Source organism: Nothoprocta perdicaria, unplaced genomic scaffold (assembly GCF_003342845.1).
Source record: "Nothoprocta perdicaria isolate Ctin4 unplaced genomic scaffold, notPer1 scaffold_26, whole genome shotgun sequence".
Lineage (NCBI taxonomy): Eukaryota > Metazoa > Chordata > Aves > Tinamiformes > Tinamidae > Nothoprocta > Nothoprocta perdicaria.
In genome coordinates this window covers 3,590,537-3,610,303 of record NW_020455488.1, presented here as the reverse complement: position 1 = coordinate 3,610,303, position 19,767 = coordinate 3,590,537, and the positions used below count along the sequence as shown (strand labels likewise).

At 56.8% G+C, this 19,767-nt stretch overlaps 1 protein-coding gene across 1 annotated transcript in view; it reads left to right on the top strand.

Annotated features, from left to right (window-relative positions):
• The first annotated feature begins 790 nt into the window (after positions 1-790).
• PCSK6 (proprotein convertase subtilisin/kexin type 6) overlaps positions 791-19,767 on the top strand; it is a 40,635-nt gene continuing 21,658 nt past the window's right edge. Inside the window, exons 1-7 of the mRNA XM_026040579.1 lie at positions 791-866; positions 7,273-7,377; positions 9,375-9,479; positions 9,784-9,927; positions 10,615-10,691; positions 11,232-11,320; positions 15,145-15,317. Of these exons, the coding sequence (XP_025896364.1) occupies positions 7,366-7,377; positions 9,375-9,479; positions 9,784-9,927; positions 10,615-10,691; positions 11,232-11,320; positions 15,145-15,317 (600 nt within the window). The 5' untranslated portion in view covers positions 791-866; positions 7,273-7,365. The remainder of the gene's footprint in view (positions 867-7,272; positions 7,378-9,374; positions 9,480-9,783; positions 9,928-10,614; positions 10,692-11,231; positions 11,321-15,144; positions 15,318-19,767) is intronic.

The window sequence follows — 19,767 nt, the reverse complement described above, 5'->3', positions numbered from 1 at the left end:
GACCGAGCCAGGAATGGGATTGGAGAGGGAAACACAGGAGCAGGGCTGGGGGATGCAGGCAGGATGCCGAGGGGATGCAGGAAAGCAGATCCTGCAGGAATGCAGGGGATGCCGGGGGGATGMAGGAAAGCAGATCCTGCAGGAAGGCAGGGGCTGCCTGGGGGATGCAGGCAGGGTGCCAGGAGGATGCCCCAAGGGCAGGGTGCTGGAGGATGCCCAGGGGACATAGGCAGGATTCAGGGGGGATGCAGGGGGTGCTGGGGGTGCCCAGGAGTGCAGGTGGGGTGCAGAGTGTATGGAGAGGGTGCCAGGGGAGTGGGATAGAGGCAGGATACTGGCGGATGCTGGTGCTGGGGGAGATGCAGGCAGGATGTAGGGGTAAGGCAGAGGGGTTGCAGACGAGATGCGGGGGGTGCCGGCAGGATGGGATGCGGGGGGCCAGGGGGGCTGAACTCAGGCGGGACGCGGGGGCTGCCGCGGCCCCGCCGCTGCCGCCGGGCCGGGCCGGGCCCTCCCCGCCGCCCGCGCCTGCCCCCCGGAGCATCCCCCGCCTCCGCGCGGGCTCCGGGGCCGCTTTAAAAGGCGAAGTCGCCGCTCCGCCCAGCGCAGCGTCGCGCGGAGCCGCGGCCCGGAGCAGCGCCAGGAGCAGCCCCGGCCCCGAGACCGGCCCCGGCCCCGAGACCGGCCCCGGCGCCCGCGCCATGCCCGCCGCGGGCCCCCCCGCCGCCTGCCTCTGCCTGCTGGCCCTGGCCGCCGCGCAGCCCCCCCGCGCCCTCTACACCAACCACTGGGCCGTGCGGCTGCGGGGGGGCCCGGCCGAGGCCGCCCGCCTCGCCGCCGCCTACGGATACGTGAACCTGGGGCAGGTAGGAGCCGCCCGACCCCCCCGGACGGCCCCGCGCCCCGGCCCGAGGGGAGGTTGGTGCTCGGGGGGTGCCCGGGTCCCGCAGCGCTGGGGGGGGGGCCGGGAGCGGCCGGCGGGACCCCCGGGAGAGGGAGCGCGGGACCCCCGTGTGCGAGACCCGGCGCGACCCTCCCGGTRCCTCCCGGGCGAGACGCGAGCGGTACCGGGAGCATCGCGGGGGGTTCCGGCACGCGGGAACTGCCGGGGGGCCGAGAACGTGGAGGRGTCCGAGGTATCGCAGCGGGGAGCCCGGGAAGCGGCCGCGAGTCCCGGGACCGGGGGGGTGCCAGGGGATGGCGCCGGGAGCGGGGAGCTGCCGGGGTGCCGGGGAGCTGCCGGGGTGCCGGTGTCGGCGGCAGAGGCGCCGTGACTCGGGCGCAGCGAGGGATCCGGACCGGGGCAGGTCCCGGAGGGCGGGAGGGGTCCCGGCCCGGTCCCGTTCCCCGCGGTGCCGCGCGCGGTGCCGGTCCCGGGGCCGCTCGGAGCCGTTTTCCTGGCCCCGTTAAACCCGCAGCTCCAGCCAGGCAGCAGCCCGGCGGTTTCGCACGAGCGATTCCCATCCCTGGAAAGTTGCATTTGTGGCTTTAGCAAACTTTGGACTCTCTGTCCCCTGTTTATCTGAGAAGTCAGGAACACGAGGAACTTTCGGGTTTAAYCCCCCTAGAGCACGTTTATAGCTTAAAGGCAACTTGAATCACGGCAGCTCCATTTCCTCCAAGCTTTCCTTCTCTTCCCCATCTTTCTAAGTGCTCCAGATGTGGATTGGTGTCCTCAGAGTTTCCTCTGGAGTTTATTGAGTCTCTCCTCCTGGCCGCAGCCCGGCGCTTCACTGGCTGGGTGGCTCTGCAATTTGTCTCGCTGCAGAAGGTGTCTCCTGAGCTGCAAATTATAACCTCGCTTTAATTATACTTAAGAATAGGGTTGAGATGTAAAGTGGCAGGATGTCGGGTAAACAAATCGTGCCGGGGAGGCTGCACCGGGACATGGGCTCCCACCGTGGATGCTCTGCCCGGATCCCACCCGCCTGTTTGCAGCCCCTGGGCTCTTCTCCAGGCCCCGCGAGGAATCGGTGATATTATCCAAACGTGYCTATCTTATGGGCAGAAAAGCGGAGTCTTGCATGCTATGTAATGTAATTAAAGGGCTTCTGTGTTTATCCCTGCTCGGGACATCTTGATTGGAGCTCTCCCACTCTCTGGCCTTTGGTAAATAAGCACCTCTCCTCCTGTTTGCATTTGTCTCATGCGGCTCTTGGTGCCTGCGGGGGTTTCTGCTCCCCTCTGGCAGCCGGTGACTGTCTTCCACAGAGCCCTTTTTCCAGGGGATTGGTGCACGAGCAGGCTGAAGACCAAAAGAAATATTTGAGTGGTTGCATCAGGGTGTTCCTGGCTCCCGCCTTGCCTGCGAACGCTGCAGCGGGAGCACGTGCACCTCCGTGTGGCTTCCCAGGCTCTCGGCTGCTCTCGGGACTCTTCCTTGAGCTCTTTCCTCCTTTTCCCTTAGCACAAGCCCCCCAGAGCCAGCAGGTGATTCCCACGGCAGTGTCTCCAGGGCCAAATCCAGAGAATCGGCTTTTCCGCACGCGCCGTGTGCCTCCGTGGGTGCCGCTCGCCTCGCGCGGTGGCATCGCGTTGGCAGCTGCTGCCGCCCACAGAGCTGCGCGGGGATCCTGGGCTTCAACCCGGCTGTGGCCACGGGTGTTCTGCCCTGGTCCAGCAGCTGGATCTGCAGCTTCCTGGGAGTGAGGGATGCCCAGAGCCAGGGTGGTGGAACGCAGCGTGGAGCGGCAGTGCCGGCTGCTCGGAAGGGCCACCTGAAGGGGTGTCTCCATTTGGCCGTGCCTGAGATTGTTCCCATGAGAAACCCCAGTCCCGATGGATAGAGGTGGAGAAGTCCCATTTTCCAGCCTTGTTCTTCTGCCGTCATGGCAGGCGGGGAGCCCATGGACGGGATACGGAGCAGCCAGATGCCCATGGGCTCGGGGAGCCCACGGATGGGACATGGATCAGCCAGATGCCCATGGGCTCCAACTGGGGCGAAGTGCTGCACAGGAGACAAGGCGGAGCTGGAGCTGGCTCCTTCCCAAGGCACAGGGATGGTGGGAAGGTGCCGCCAGGGAGCCCTGCCCGGTGGGGAGACGGTGGGAGCTGTTTGGGTGGAGATAAGGCACTGGWGGCCAGGCAGACAGTGAATCGGGGAGCAGGAATGTCTGGAGCTGGCCCTGGGACTCCATCCCGGTCCTGGGAGAGCCTCGGAGATGCAGGAAAACTGTCAAACCCGCCTGGCTGGCTCTGACCCCACGTGGCCACCACCGTGGGCTTCTCCAGGCTGATCCTGCTCTGCGGGTGGGATCTCAACCCGCTCCTGCAGGGGAACGGCAGTGGGGAGAAAGGGCCAGTCCGGGGATGGGAAGCGGTTTCGTTGCCCTGAGCTGGGTGCTCAGGGCGCCGCTGCCAGGGCCGCCGGGGCCTGAGGCCCCCGAGCCCCGTGGGAAAGGTGGCAGCCCACTGAGGCCCCCCAGCCCCGTGGTGAGCCCTTCACCGGCGGGAACTCGCATGCGGAGCTCGTTGGGTTTTTATTTCAGTCAAGCGAGCAGTTAGACCGGGGTAAATCACTCCCCCGCACGCTGGCTCAGCCCTGTCAGGCGTGACGTATGGAGCAAGCCGGGACGTATGGAGCAAGCTGTGACGTATGGAGCAAGCCGGGACAGGTCTGCGCTGCCCGGGGCGTGCGGAGCCGCTGCTGGAGTGGCCGGGGACGCCTGGGCCCACAGCGTCTCTCCGATGAACCTGCCCTTGGCCCGGCACAGCCGCACCGAAACCCTTCCTTGTTTGGTGTCCAGGGGGAAGCTCTGAAGGACCTCATGGATACACCCCCGAGCTGGGCTGGGGTCCTCTCTGGAGAGCAGGGGCTTCCAGCTCTGCGTTGGGTCCAACCTGGACCCAAGTTCAGGCCTTGCTGGGACCCTCATCTGTCACTGCCATGGGACAACCCTCCAGCTGCCCCAGCATTCCCACCAACCCGGTGTGGAGTCTCGCTAGCTCCAAGGGATCTCCAACCTGTTTAAGAACCGATGGCCTCGGTGCAGGAGCAGCCTCCTGGCCACAACCCCAGTGCTGGCACAGGGACCACCCTCCCGGATGGAGGCCAGGTCACCTTCCCCTTCCTGTGGTTATCTGTGTGTGGGGCCAATCTAGAGGAGATAAGGGCTGTTACAAGCAGTGTGATTGAAGAGCTGCCTTTGAGGAGTAACTCGGGCTGGAGGGGATCTCTGGAGATCTCYGGTCCAAACCTGAAGTTAAGCCAGGGCCTTGACTGGCTGAGGTTTGAATATCTCCAAGGAGGGAGCCCACCACCTCTACTGACTAATGGGTGACCACGCTACGTGAAAACTCATTTTCTTTATATCTAATCAAGACTTCTCTTGCTGCCTCCATCCTCTGGGCCTGGATGTGAGGTATCTGTAATTCGCCCTGTCGGGTGGATGGAGACAACCCAGCAGCCTTGACGTCGCTTTTGGTGGATTACCAACTTCTTGTGCCAATTATGAGAGTTGACTTCTTGCTTTCCAGGCAACCTCAGCCTCCCAAAAACAAGCCCAGAGCAGACGGGCAGATGCCTGTTTACAGGGAGAGTGTCAGTCCTTGAGGCCAAAACTGCAGAGACTCATCCCAGCGGGTCTCCATGGGCTCCTGGACGGTGCGATGCCGGGTGCATGGGTGTCCTTCTCCACCCACGTCCTGCCAAGRGTGGAAACTGCTCCTTCAGCCTCAAAACGCTCCTTGCTTGGTAGGAACGGGGCCATCACTACCCTTGCTGTGATCGTGAGGGCATCGCAGGCTGATAAGCACTTTCTGGTTGCCGCACACACAAGCGAGCGGAGCTGGGCCGCACCGACCCTCTGCCGGGCTTGTTTGCCGTAATTAAGAAGAAAAAAAGGCAGAAAAACTTCAGCTCGTTTTTGTTGAACTACAGATTTGGATTGCCTCAAAAAAATCGCAATTCCCTTGAAACTCCTGCCGCAGCCGGCAACTGCTAATCGATTGGGCAAATTAAAATCGACCCTTGTTTAAATGAGAGCCTCCCTTGCACGTTCTTGGCAGCAGTTGGATATAAAAAAAAAAAAATCAAGATCAATAGTTGCATGGAGCAGCACGGGGGAAGGAACAAGAGTTTCTAGGTGGCTTCCAAAGTGACCACGAGTCCCTTGACCYGGGTAGGGAGGCAGGTCCGTGTGGGGAGCGCGGTGCCAACCCCTGTGAGGCAGCCGGGGGACGTGGTGGGGAACCACAAGGGGGTCAAACGGTGTTGGTGTGATGATGAAATGGCAAAGAGGTGCCCTCTGCCCCGGGCACTGCCCCGTCTGCGGTGGCGACATCCACCTGGTGTCTGGGAAGCAGGTGGTACCATCTGCAGAACTCGAGCTCCACGGGATCATTCACACGCGGSATTTGCGGCACCTCCGGGGCCTCCCTTGCCACTGGAGTGGCCTGGCCTCCATGTGGCTCCATGGGGCTGGCCTCCTTCGGACATGCTGGAGAAGGACAATCTTGTTCCCCGAGGTCATCTGGGGGCACCAAGGCTTTAGTGGGATCCYGTTGTATTTCAGACTCCTCTGCCCTCCCTTGGGTTTGCCAACACCCTCTTTAGCAGGTGGGCACAGGGCTGTCAGCAGCATTTTGGCTTCGGTCTCACGGATGCCACTTACAGAAATAAACCGAATTCTGTTGTTTCTGCAGCACTTCCGTCTGCACGGATCATCCGTTGGCTCCTGTTGCTGCAGCAGCTCTGCTGGAGCCCGCACCGAGTTAATTGTTCTTTTAGATCTYGGGGCAGAGGACAGCAAATCCTGCCTTTATCAACTTCTTAGATGAAAATTGCATTTTTAAACTCTTCTGCATAGGATAACCTAAAGTTGAAGGGTAGACTTGGACRTCATCTGGCCCAAACTCCTGCTCAGAGGAGGGCAAACGTTCAGGTTGGATCCCACTTGAAAAGGTTTCCTTTTTCCTGTAGCAAATCCCACRAGTAAAGAACTCTGCTGCCTAGTGCCGGGCTTCCTTTGGGATGGATCAGACCATGCTCTCTATGTTCCCCTTCCATCAGCTCCGCGTTCCCAGCTGCTTGGACACAGATTTCACCCCTTTCTTGCTTCTCCTAAAAAATATTCAAGTTACCCATCTCTTCTGTCTTGGGAGGAGTATAAATTCCTCGTCTTGCGGTTCTTTAGGGAGGCAGAAATTGTAAACCGGTCAGAAAAACTCAGATGAAGCAACGCTCCTTTCTTGTGGTCTCCTAATCGCTGTCTTCAGAGTGAGAGCAGCGGGGACACAAGCTCATCCCCGGCTCTCACGGGACCCCATGGGAGACAAGGGCCCTTGGAGGGGACGTGCGGAGGAGAACGGTGGTTAATGAGAGAGAAATAGCCGAATATTACAAAACCCGATGGTTTGCCCCTGCCTGCCTGGGTTAAGCAACTGTGCTTGGCGTGGGACCGCACTGGCTGGCGCCCCATGGATGGTGCCAGGGGCTGCGGCTGAGCTCGGTGCTGCCGGGCACGGGCGCTCTGCTCCCATCCCGTCGCTGATCTGCAATGCACAGCTGCTTTGCATTCATTTGTCTGCGTYCTGCTAAAAACCCCCGGAAGGGGCAGCGCGGGAGCCGCCAAGGGCAGCGCGTCTTCATCGGGTGCTTGTTTGGAAATGGTGATTCTGTTAAAACGAGCGCCACGGGGAGCAGGGATTAGGATGAGCGGGGTGGTATAAACCTGCAAAGCACAGACTGGGAAACAGCACATAGCAGAACTAAACCGTATGGCCCAAAGAGCAGGGATTTCCAGGCAAAGTGGGCCTGAGGAGCCCAGCGCAAGCTTCTCCCAAGGCTTGGGYATATCTAGGCCTCTCCCTGCTTCCCTAAGGAATGAATTTGAGGAGGGGGCTGTAGAGGCCAACTGCACAGGYAGGCAGAGTTTGCAGTGAGCAGCGGCTCTGCGTATGGATGCTCTGGGAAAAGCAGAGCTGTTCCATGGGGAACGGGGAAAAACCACACAGGGGAGGGGAGAGGGGCTCAAACCCATCTGAGTGGCAGCAAATTGCCACACAAAAATGACACGAGCTGCAGTAAAGGCAAGTAAGTAAAATAACACACTGGCACCAAAGGCAAAGCTAATTACATATTTAACGCTCTCCAAAGAGGCCCTGGCAAAGCTGGCGGCATTAAGTATGATAAATATGTAAATAATGGGAATCCGTCCAGCTTGTTCCGACAGCCCACGGGGATGGCTGGGCCCAGGGATGTGCTCCAGCTGGCCACGGGCTCCGAGCATCCTTGGGAACGCAGCCGGCACCCTCTCCCGCCTCTTCCTGCAGATCGGGAACCTGGAGAACTACTACCACTTCCACCACGGCCGGACGTTCAAGCGCTCGACACTGAGCAGCCGGGGGCCGCACAACTTCCTCCGCATGGACCCCAAGGTAGGACGCGAGCCCCAGGGGTGCTTATTTTCGGCACGATGCTCCGGGTGCCGCTCCGGAGCCGTCCTCGTGTCCGGCGAGCGCGGGACCATGGTGCTTGCAGCCTCCAAACACCCTCCTTCGCACGCACGGGGTGACTCATAGGGTCCAGGGTGTTTATCGGGGAGGAAAAGCACTTACAAGGGCCTAAACACTAACATCTGCCTGCAAAACGGGGATGGCAAAGGGGGAAAGAGGCTGTCCAGCCGAGACATCCGTGCGCGAGGGGTGTGGATCCAGTTGCCACAACACTTGGTTCTCCGTGGTTGCTACGGACGAGGCCTTTGGCAGCGGCTGCGCATTGCTCTTTCCTTGAGCAAGCATCCGAAGGGATTTTCTCTTCCTTGCAGCTGAATTGACAAAAGTAGTGGCGGGGGGGAGGTTAAAAGGAGAAGTCGGAGCAGGCGGGACCTGCTGCAGTGCTGCCCAGGGCGAAACGCTGCGCTCCTTGTCATGGGAAAGTTGGGATTGAGGAACAAGACTTTCCCTGAGGATTCCCTGCCTGTTGCAGCCTCGTCCCATGCAGCAAACCCCCTTTTCCCAGTTGTCCCGCTTTGCAGAGGGGTTTGCTGTAAAATACATGGATGGGGTGGGCAGCACTTTCTGGAAGCGCYAACGGGATGGTTGGTGCCAGGATGGGAGCGCTCCGGCCCCAGAGACCCGCCGGGACCGGCTGCGTGTGAGCCTAGCCTCTAATTAAAGCTGTTTCCCCTCAGGGAAGCCAAGAGGCATTGGAGCAAATTACGGATTCCCATCCGCGTTGAAATGCCTCCATGTAAATGAGCCTGGTTATCATGCAAACGGAGTCAATTGGCTCTTAGTCTATTAACGTTTACCGTAATCTTGCTCTACGGGCTTCCAGTTAGTGCGTTTAGCTCTGGTTTCTCTCCAGTCCTTACTTATCAGCTGGAGCTCAAGATGTGCTGGAAGGCGCCTTCTCTTCCCCCTCTTCCCATTTGCAAATGATTTGGGAGGTGTCCCGGTGTTTTCAATGGCGCTTAATTGGCATGCATGGCACAAAGGGGAAAAACAAAAGGGAATAATTACCACAAGACACAATGAGGCACGAACGTCTCGAGCTGGAATGGCAAAGATGGAAACAGAATATTGCAGGAGAAGCAGCGAATTCAATCGCTTGCAGATGTTTCGAGCTTCGTGGCTTCCAGGGGGCTATTGTTTTCAGTGTGGTTATTTATGGGCTCGCTCTGCACTGGGAGATGCTACTCCAAGGGCTGCTTCCCACTGGCAAAAGGGCTGCCACGACCCGCCTGTGGCTCACAGCGCAGGAACCCAATTGCCCTTTGAGTTTCCTTCAGTTCCACGCTCGGTTTTGCAGTCCCGTTTCCTAATCTTCCCTCCCTAAGGTGTTGCCTGCGGGTTTTTTTCTCCCCTTTTTCCGCCTATGTGGGATGTGTCCAGCACGGCCACCCTGGCGCCTCTCGGGACAGAGGTGTTTCCCCGCTGCCCGCCCTGAAGCAGAGCAATTCCGGGCAGTGGGAATTGCAAAACAGGGAATTGCAGGCATGCACTGAGATGCAGAGGCCCCTCTTGCTCTGTTCCGCTTTTCCCTACAAAAAAGCCGTGTATGGGGCTTTTCTGGGGGTTGCAAAGCAGGGCAGGAGGGCTTGCTGGCATCCTCAGAGCGGAGCTCATGCAGAACAGTATAGCCTACAGCTACACACCGAGACCCCATCCATACATCAGCCTCCGAAGGCAAAAACATGGAATTACCAGGGGCAAATGCCTCCATCTCAGCCTCCTCTAGCAGCAGCAGATCCCTGTTCCTCCCTTTTCCCCCTCTTTTCCTCCTCCTTTCTAATTTCTGAGCTGCTGCTTCATCCTGCAAATGCCCAGCCGGCGTCGGCAGGGGTTTTGCAGGGTTTTTGGCGGGCGGCGGGTGTCGGGGCCGGGCCGCGCTCAGCACGGGGCCGCGCTCAGCACCGTGGYCGCGCTCGCAGGTGGAGTGGCTGCAGCAGCAGGAGGTGAAGCGCCGCGTCAAGAGGCTCGTCCGCGGCGACCCGCAGCCCTTCAACGACCCGGTGTGGCCCAACATGTGGTACCTGGTGAGTAGCCCTGGCTCGCTCTGCGGTATTTTCCTCCCTCCACCCAAWTGGCAGGAAAATCCATGTAAAAGCAAGCGAGCTCCTCCGAGCCCGATGGCAGAACTCGCAGTGTTTGACATAGGAATGAGCCCTAGCAAGGTAGCGATGCTCACATTACCTGCTACTCTGTTTTATTGACTTTTCTATTTGGGATTAATAGGGTGAAATTGGAGCAAAYTGGTGAGTTGTGGGGTGGGTGCCGGGGGTCTCCGGTCCCGGGCTGGCGGCACTGCTGGAGTTGGTGCTCTGCCCTTTCCGCCCTCAGCACTGCGGGGATAAAAGCAGCCGCTGCCGCTCGGAAATGAACRTCCTGGCGGCCTGGCAGCGGGGCTACACGGGCAGAAACGTGGTCGTCACCATCCTGGACGATGGCATAGAGCGCAACCACCCCGACCTGCTGCAGAACTACGTGAGTAGCAGGGAGCCCGGCGCGGGGTCGGGTTTGGGCTGCTGAACGGGAYGGTTCCCTTGGCACCAAGGGCACCTAAGTGCTCACCAAGGAATTTCTCTCTGATGGGTTTCCGTGATGTATGCGGGGCTTTGCTGGCAGCCTTTAGATGGGGTGATGTCTGGGAATCCCATGTGCTGCGGCTGCATGAGGCTCCTTCCGAATCCCAGCTTTGCCTTTTGGCTCGGGAGCTGCAGCTCCGGCTCCCAGCCCATGACAAGCTCYGAGTTGCAGCACAAAACCTGCATTTTCCTTAAGCAAAGTGTCAGAAACGAGGTGAAAAATGCCATTTACTGCCAAAACATCCCCCTTGCCGACCCAKAGGGCTCACTGGTGCTAATACAGCACCTCCTGGCTTGGAGGCTCTGCAATTTAAGCCTTGCATTTTGTGTGTGGCGTAAGCACTTTGCAGCCCCCCTTCCCCAACCCCCAAAAGGCATAATTGCAAAAGCAGAAATATTGAACCAGGCACTTTCTGGAGGCACTTTGTCAGCAGCGGTTTTAATGTCCGAGGAGGAGCAAGGGCCACAACAAGGGCCCCTCCAGGTAACATCGAGGTGCTGTGGGTGAGGAAGAGCCGGGCAGGGAGCCTGGGATGGGGCCGTACCTCTAAGTTGCCTGTAGCTCATGGATGACAACTGCTTCCAGGACCCGCTGGCAAGCTACGACGTCAACGGGAACGACCATGACCCRACCCCGCGCTACGATGCCAGCAACGAGAACAAGTACGTGGCGCGCGCTTTGCAAGGCCAGGCTTGGCCGGAGCAGGGTTAATCAGATGCAAAGCCTTTTAATCAAGGTTTTGAAGGTTGGAAAAGCAGAGTGGAGGGGGAATAAGTGGGTCCCATGGCAGCATGTGGCAGAGGGTTGGAGCCCTGGTATCCTGGTGGTGGTAGCAAGGCCTGCATGGCAAAGTCACCAAACCACCTCTGGAAACCTGTTCCCCAGTCTGACTGAATGGGCCAAAAGCTGCTTTGGAGCCGACCTTGGACAACTTCCCATAGAGATGCTGATCTCTGAGTGAATCCCCATGCTAGTGCATGAGATGTCAGAACATCTGTGCGCTTTTTGAACCTCAATTGAAGCTTCCCCATGGCAGCATTTTGGAAAGAAAGCCGATTGCAAGAAGTAATTTGCTTTGCCGCTTATTTCCTCTCTTCCCTTGGCTCTCCCGTCCAAACCGTGGCTCTCAGCCCCGTGGAGGGGCTGGGAYGCGGCGGCCGGGGGGATCCTTGGCCAGGGGCTCATCCCGTTTTCCCTTGCAGACACGGCACGCGCTGCGCCGGGGAGGTGGCGGCGGCGGCCAACAACTCCTACTGTATCGTGGGCATTGCCTACAACGCGCGCATCGGAGGTAAGGCTGCCGCGCCAGCCGTGCCGAGCAGGGAGCGTGGGGAGGGCGCGTGGAGCCTCGGCGTGGGGAACTCGGCTCCYGTGCATTTTGGTGGGGGGGGAAAGCTTGAAGTTGGGTGTCCCCAGCCCAGGTTGTGAGTGCCCGGGTGTCCTGCTCTCCCAGGGGTGCCAAAGCACCAAGATTGGTGCAAAAGAGAAGCCTGTAGCCACCCTGGGCAAGGGGTTGTCAGCAGCCTCCTGCTTCTCAGCCATGAGTGCTAGGGGGGCAACACAAGGGACCCTGGAGCCCTTTGGGGGGGAACTGGGGCAGCCTGGGGACCCTCCTGCACTGGGTGGTGGGGTGAGGACCCGCCGCGCTCGCTGCCATCCCTGCCACGGCTCCAGATCTCCACCCGGGAATGCAAAGCAGGCACCGAGCCAACCCTCACTGCGTAACAGGGGGGCCACRGACCCCACATTGCTGCCGCCCCAGCCAGGCAGTGCAGGGCCGGGGGGCAAATTAATCTTTATCACTAAACTGCCTTGCTGCTGCTAATTAGAACCGGAAAGCTCGTTTGCATCAGGGCAGCTTTCAACCAGCTCAGACGCAGCGGGTGCTAGAGGAGCTGTTTAAGCTAGTGACTCATCTGAGCAGCCGGGCGTTCGGCAGCCGCGGCGGGGGGCACGTGGGGACCCAGGGAAGCAGCAGCTCTAACGGAGGCTGCACTCGCTCCGTGCACGCTGGGCTGTCCRTGCGCATCCCTGCCCGCGCAAGCCAGAGGAATCGTCACGTGCAGAGCAGCTGGGCTGGTGTTCCCTGGGTGTTTTTGCACCCTGCGGTGTAGAATGGGAGAGGAGCGTTTCCCAAAGCGGTCTGTAGACCCCGGCACTGCCCTGGTTGCTGGTAGATGTGTTGCCTCTTGGAGCAAGGACTCAAGCACCTAGATTTGGTCTCCATTCTGCAATGCAAGGAAGGAGTGTATTGGCACTGCTGTTAGGTGGCAAGGAGGGACAGCTCCTGGGGGCTGCCAGAGGCTGGGGTTTAAGGAGACGGGACTGGTGTCTGTGGGGCACATGGCACAAGGTGCCCTTGGGGGCCCTGCACCCAGCAAAGGGCTTTTGGAGCCGTCCTTGTCATGGGCCAGCACGTCAGTGAAGCAAATTACTGCGGGAGGGCGAATAGAGGCACTGGGCACATCCCTCTTCATCCCATCCCCTGTTCCCTCGGGCATGCAGGAGGACTTGTGCTGCTTAGGTTATTCCAAAATTAAGCTGCTCTCCTGTATTAAGGCTCCATTGCTTTGACTCAATGCGAGTCTTTGGGCTTGCAAACCAGCTGTAAGCACAAACCAAGCTGCAGCAAAGCCAGGTTGCAGGGTGCCGGGCACAGGGAGCCTCTTGGCTTTGCTCTGCTTGGGGGGATTTAAGCAGTTTTGTCTCCTGTGGGATCAGGGCATTGTGTTTGTGCCAAGCCAGCCCCCTGCAACAGCCATGGGGACGAGTGTGGTTTGTCGACTTKAAACCCGGCTGCGGTTCCCGTTTTAATTTGATTTCTCTAATGAGGGCCTCGACATGTGTGCATGCTGGGGAGGTGGGAACCCGGTGTCGAGCGAAGCCATAAAACATGATGGACAGCTGGAGGTTGTGGGATTTAGACAACTTAAAGAGGGGAGGGTAAAAAAATCTAATCATATCGAGTTTGTGATTGCGGAGGAAAATGTGCTCCAGCTTCATTGAAAGTGATTTGGGGATGGATTACGCAAATAAAGCAGCGATTAATGAGCAAAAGTTGTGGGGGAAGCCTATTTGTCACTCTCAGAAAGCAACCATCTAATTTCACCCGCTGCTCTTCATTGCTCTTGCATGGCTTTCCATTTGCTCTAGGCAAAATACATTACTGTTCAATAAACAAAAAGCAGTCCTGCCACACCACTTCTCTTTTTACTCTTTTCTCTAATGCTCACTTCTGAGGCCTTTACTGCTTACTGCATGGCAAATAGCAGATTTATTCCTCAAAACACCTTCCCTCTCTCTCCTTGGCCGCCTTTTTATTCGCCCTCRGTCTCCTCGCTCTGCAGTTGACTCCAGGGCTGCCCTCTTCATGCCCGGCACTCCACCAGTGTTTCCCTCCGGGCAAGCTTTCCCAGGCCAGCACTGCATCCTCTTGGCTTTCCTCTTGGCATGAACAACGTGCAGGGTGGAGCAGGAACAGCCTCCGAGGTCTGTTTGTTCACCTGGGATATACTGCAGGGTGATCTGGACGGAGTTTTGCTTCTTGCTGATGAATGCACCCATGTGCATGTAATAAATATAATCTAGCCATTTGTACTTGCTCTGCTGTGGCTGAGCATGGCTCTGACACCAGCTTCTGTCCTTTCACTTGTGCCTCTTGGCTTTTCAAGCAAATGTGACAAGAAAAGGAAGTTTTTGTGCGCTGCTCTGTTCCCTCACTTTGTATTTTTAAGCTAGTTTTTGGCTGGTAGGGGACAGGGTCAGAAAAATATATTTGAGTTGACTGTTGTCCAGAGCACAGCTGCAACTGTAATTAAGTCTGTCTGCATTTATATTCTTTAAGAAAAATACACGYGGAAGGGGAAATGCATTTTTTTATAAACAAGACTCACTGGCTGGCAAAATAAGGCACCAGAATTTCCGGCACTACCTTTCCTGCAAAGGCCATTTCTCAGCATGGCAGGGGGAGGCATGTCCRACATGGTTTCCCTGCTGTTAGTGCGGTATCAGAAATCTTGGAAATGGTGCTTTCCCTTTCCTAACAGCTGCTGATCTTTCTGCTTCTCTAGTAATGGGGCTTCTTGGTGCTCTAACCCCCTTCTCGCTGGCTGCCCCCTCTCCATCGCCATCGGGATAGTGAGGGTCCTGGCACAAGCCAGCCTGCCACTAGCTTCTCCAGCTGATTAAATCAGTGCTTTCCAACCTCCTCATGTGCCTGGTGGGAATTTGTTTCCTGGTGGGAATTCACAGGGCGGAGGGGGCAGCGGCCCGGCCATGTAACCCGCCCTGCTCCGAGTTTGCACAGCTGCAGCGCTGACCCTGCTATGGGGCTCCCCTCCATCCCGGCAAGCAGCGATGACGGAGGGCTCCATGTTTTGCAACCCTGACCGCTTCATCCTCTTTACGGCGGCAATCAGAGCACCACTGTTTCCAGCTCGTGGGAAGCTGCCGCTTGCCTTTGGCCAAGGTGACCATGGCCATCCGGCTGCAAAGTGCTCGGGCATCTTCCTGGGTTTTGCACGTTGTGCTGTGGCCTCCCCTGCTCCACTTTGAGCTCGAGGTATCCATACATCATTTTTTTAATGCCATTATAAATAAGGGCTTCTGCATTTTTTCTCTCCTGCAAGAAATGAGACAAGACGTAGGTTCATGGGCAGCAGGGTTGCCTGAGCACTGGGTTGGCATCCTAAGTGTGGGCAGTGCAAGCCGCCACATGAGGTGCCAGGCTTGTCCTCCACATCCCTCAACCCCAAGAGTGGGCAGGGTTGGTGAGTATTTGGGAAAGGGGCTAATATTCTCCAGCGGCAGGAATTATTGCATTAATTAAAAACATGTTTCCTTAGCATGGGGAGTTTGCCGCCATGAAGCTGAGATGGCCAGGGGGTGCGGGGACCTCACATTCTCGCTGTCCAAACCCTCCGCACGAGGGGCAATTTTAATTCCTCCCTGACATTTGCAATCAAATTAGAGAGATTGAGGCATTGCTTTAAGCCCCCCAAGGTGGCAGGAGCCTTCGAGCTGCCACCACCACGAACAAGAGGCCTTTGATTGCAACCCTTGTGCTTGGACAAGAAGCCACTAAGCCCCTAATGTCTGATGTTTTTGTGCTTTTAGGCATTCGTATGTTAGATGGCGATGTAACAGATGTTGTTGAAGCGAAGTCGCTTGGCATCAGACCCGATTACATTGACATTTACAGCGCGAGCTGGGGGCCAGATGATGATGGGAAGACAGTTGATGGACCTGGTCTATTGGCCAAGCAGGCTTTTGAGCATGGCATTAAAAAGGTGTGGAGAACAGAGCGCCCCGGGGACACGCGTTCCTCCCTCAGCCCCGTTCGAGGTCCCAGCGCGGGGGGCAGCGCGCGAGGCCGGCCTTTGGTGGGGAGCACACGCGCGTGGGGAGCGAGGGGTCGAGGAGGCGATGGCCACAACCCGGCACCGTGTCTCTTTCCCCCTGGTGAAGGTGGTGAAGATCCTCGAGGCACTGCGAGCTCCCCCTGTCCCCTCATGGCAGCTCCGCCATCTAAGGTGCATCCCCTTTTCCCACCATTTTGTGGCCGCAAGCAGCCATTTTGTGTCCGTGAGCAGCCATTTTGTGGCCCGCGGCCGCTCCTGCTCACCCAGGCAGGGCTGGATCGGAGGCGGGATGGGCACAGGAGCTCTCACAGGCACTGCAAAAACTCACCTCTCTCTTCTTTAAGCCCTTGGAGGCCAGGATCTGCCAAGTGGCTCCATACAAAGCCATGCAAGGGCTCTGGGCAGCAGGCGGCACACTGGGACTTACTGGCAGCGCACTCAGGATGTTGTGTCCTTCCCATGCTTGTTTCTAGAAAGAGGCATTTTTAAAGCATGCCCAATTCTGGCTTAAAAACATTGTGAAAGAGACCTTTCTGGCGCTCTTGAGAAACCGTCCCCTCGGCCACTGCCGCCGCGGGTAAGTGACCGTCGCTGCTCCAGGCTCTCCCTGGATATTTTCTCCAGCACGTGCTCCAAGGGATGCCAATGCCTTTGGTCTGTTCAGGCTGCCTCAAAGCCTCAAGTCGCTCTTTTAGGGGCTGGGGGTGGGTTTGTTTCATTGAACAATTAGATGTGGGGTGGTGGAAGTGGGGCTGGGATGTGCTCACGGGGGATTGCAGCACCTCTCCCTTGGGCAGCTTTGCTTCGGTTTTCCTTATGGTGATTTCTTTCTGGAGAATCTTTTTTGGACAGGGCTTGARGCTAGGCAGCAAAATGTCATTAAARAGATTTGCGTGTGTGTGTATATATACACACACACACATATATATACTTTGGGGAATAGTCTCTCTGGGTAGTTCATCTTTACAGTTTTGTGTCACCAGCCTAAGGGTAGACCTGGCCACCACCAGGAGCCTGCCAGCATCCCCATCATCCCCAGTTACCAAAATTGTGCTGTTTCTCTCTTTTTGCTCTTCTGTGCCCAAGGCTGCCACAGTGGGRACGAACTCAGCAGCTGCTCTGCAAAAACAGAGCAACAAATGCGGGCAAAAATGCAGCTAGGGAGTCCTGGGTTAGCTCAGGGCTCAGAAACCAGATGAGTTGTTGCCTCCTTTGCAAAGGGCTTTCAGATTTCTAGGTTGGAAAGCAACGCATCAGTGCTGAGGGTTGCTTCTGACACAAGGCTGCTCCAAAGGCTCTACCTCCGGCCCTAATGTTATCTAAAAATAGGGTGGAGTGTTTTTCCCTGTATTTACTTAATTTCCTGCCTGGGGTAGTTAGTCTGAAGAGGAATTCATTGAAGTGCATGGGAGTTCACTCAATATAAATACACAGGAACAGGCTTCTTTTTAGACCCTTTTTTTTTTTTCCTCCCCCGTAGAGGAGCAGTAAGAGGGAGCAGGCTGCGGCAAGGCGTCTTGTGCTGCCCCTCAGGCCTCTATTTCAGGGAGCTTTTCCCAAACKGCAGAGTGAAACCAGCCATCGTTGCCTGAGCAGGATGGTGCCCAACCCAGACTCATGTTTCCTTGGCTAATTCCTCAATGCCAACAGGTTTCCTTGGCATTGCCCAAAGAGGGCAATCAGGTCCAGCTTGGCACATGGCAATCAGCTGCAGCCCAGTGCATCCCAGCACTGATGTGTCCAGAGGAGCCTCGCAAGGGACATCGGAGCATGAGGTCCTCTGAACCTGGACATAGCAGGATCCTTGTAGGAAGCAATCCCATGTTGGCCACGTGTTTCCCTCCTGCTGCCTTCCCCCAGCATCGCTGACATTTGTGGCATGTAGACCCTTGAGTGTGCAGCTCCTGGTTGCCCACTCCCTGACTTTAAATAATGAGGAAAGCTGAAAGTGGATAGTTAGCTGTAACCTTTAGCCCAAGCAAACAGCTGTAACTGAGTTATAAATCCTTAAAATTGAGTTTTTAATGGAGACATTAAAATAACCTTTATCTGTTAGCAATAGGACTGTGCTGGGGTGATTTATCTTCTCAGTACTTGCTCCTTCAGCCACACCTTATTAGTTCCTCAGCTAATGGGGTGATATTTATCCTGGGTTCTAATTGAGTGTCATTAAGCAGCAGCACCGGCCAATGATGCCAAAGCAGTGCTAAAAAAAAATGGGAAGAATCCGACCCGGCCAATGTCATTCCTCCAGGAGAGAGCTGCTTAGCTCTGAGCCGTGGCCAGGAGAGATTTTAGATGGTGTCTGGGTCCAATTTTATTGCAGAAAGGAGCCCACTGCAAGGATAGCATTGGCTTATGGATGATTTCAAATATAGAGTTTGGGTGTTTCATGTCTCCCTGCAGAAATTTTAGCAGTTATTTGTTTGAAAGCGAAGAGAAAGAGTGGGGTTTTTTTTTGCAATTTTACCTCCTAGAGAGTTCCTGTATAAGTGATCTCTCATTCAGCTAGAAAATGCCTTTAGGTGTCAGATATATGTTCACTTAATGAACTCCGGAGGAGGAAAATGCCATTTATGTGCCTGTTAGTGTCTTCTTGCAACCATGCTGGGCTTCCTCCCATGCAACCGTGTTGGGCTGAATAGGACACGGGGTTTTGGTCAGGACAAAACCCCAAATCCCTCAGCAGAGAGGAGCCACCAGCAGTGCTACCTGCTTGCAGGGGCTCGTAGGACCAGGCAGCCTGCAGRCTTTCCTGGAGCACCTGGCGTTGTCACGCTCTGCAAATCCACGCACACCTTTGGCAGTTAATAACTGGTCCTTGATGGTCTGATGAGTGTCTTGGGGAAGTCTTTGGTTATTCGCGATGAGGCTGCTCTTTTCCTATTAGTGGATGGRTGGATTTTCCCCTATTGGAGAGTTGTTTGCTGTCTGGTTCTCGCTGGCCGCGTCGCACAGCCATGTCCTAACGAATGTGTGGAGCACATCTGTTTCCCTTGGACATGGTGCACGTCAACGGAGGGGGAGAAGCCCACGGCAGCAGGCCGTGCCAAAAGCACAGGTCAGGACTGAGCGATCTCGGAGATCCAGGAAACCCTAGAAAGTGAGGCAAGAAGTCCCAGTGGCTTTTGGGCAAAGGTTCAATAGACGTGAAATCTGGGTCAGCTTCTCCCTTGACAACAGGCAGTGCAATAATTTCTATAGGAATTGCACTTTTTCTTATGGACTTCCAGATAACTCTATTAATCTTTGCTATGGAAATAGCCCTATTTGGCTGGGAGGCAGCCCTCGTAATGAAAAATTTCATAAAGTAAGAGAACAGCCTCACTTGCACTATGTATCCAGAGGCAGGATCAGCTAAGAGAGTCTCTCTCCAAGCAGGAGAACAAGACAGGTAATAAACCATCCTTCTTCCCCTTAATGCTCAACAAAATACAATAAACCTCCATGAATTCCTCTGGAGGAAGGCTGCTTTTTTTTTTTTTTTTTTTTTTTTTTTTTAGCCAAGCAGTAGGAGGGAGGTAAACGCCAGATCTGCCTGGGCTAGCCCCAAAATAGCAGTGTGTAACGGCGGGGAAGCCGAGCTCACCCCAGCTACTCCCTGCTTGCTCTGCCACCTCTGCTCGCGCACTGACTCCCTGCCAAGCTCAGCAGGCGCCAGCCAAATGCCGCGCAGAGCGGCGCGTACGGGGGCAGAAATGCCAGGCATTCATCCGGGAGAAAGGCAGCTTGATTAAAAAGGAGCGGGATGTGTTGCGGTGTGTATCGGTGCAACGGCTCCGTGGCCTTCGCTGTGCAAGCTTTCCTGTCCTTGCTTGCTTGGGACCCGCTTCRTGTGACAGCCAGCTGGGAGGGGACGGCCACGGGGGCTGCCAAGGGGATCCACGCAGGATGTAAATGAGCTCTAAGTGTGTCCTAGCCCCCTGGCACCGGCACGTGTCCCGAGGAGGGGCGGCCGAGCCCTCTCCGTGCTGCGCCGCGGGGTTTGTTTGCGCGTTTGGCCAGCGCGGAGTGTTTGYGCAGCGCGTGCCACCTGCCCCCGTGCCTCTCCCTCGCCTCCCGGCCTGGAATTTCCCCGGGCTCTGGGGAGGTCTCGGAGCCCACTCACCTTTCCCACCCCAGCAAATTAAAATCCCGGCCGAGTCGGAGCACGGAACTCTGTCAGCTCTTGCAGATGCGGTGCCTGACAGGGGCTGCTTCATCAGATCTTCCTGCCAAGCTACATGCAGAGAAAAGACCGAGATTAAAAAAAAAAGCCCCAAAAGATCTGTTATGGGAAGCTTGCTTTGGGTTTGGGTGGGTGGATTTTGCAATGGGCTTTGTGGGCTCCGAGCAAAGGAGACGCTGTTTGCGGGGAGGTTCCTGGTGCTTCCCCCCA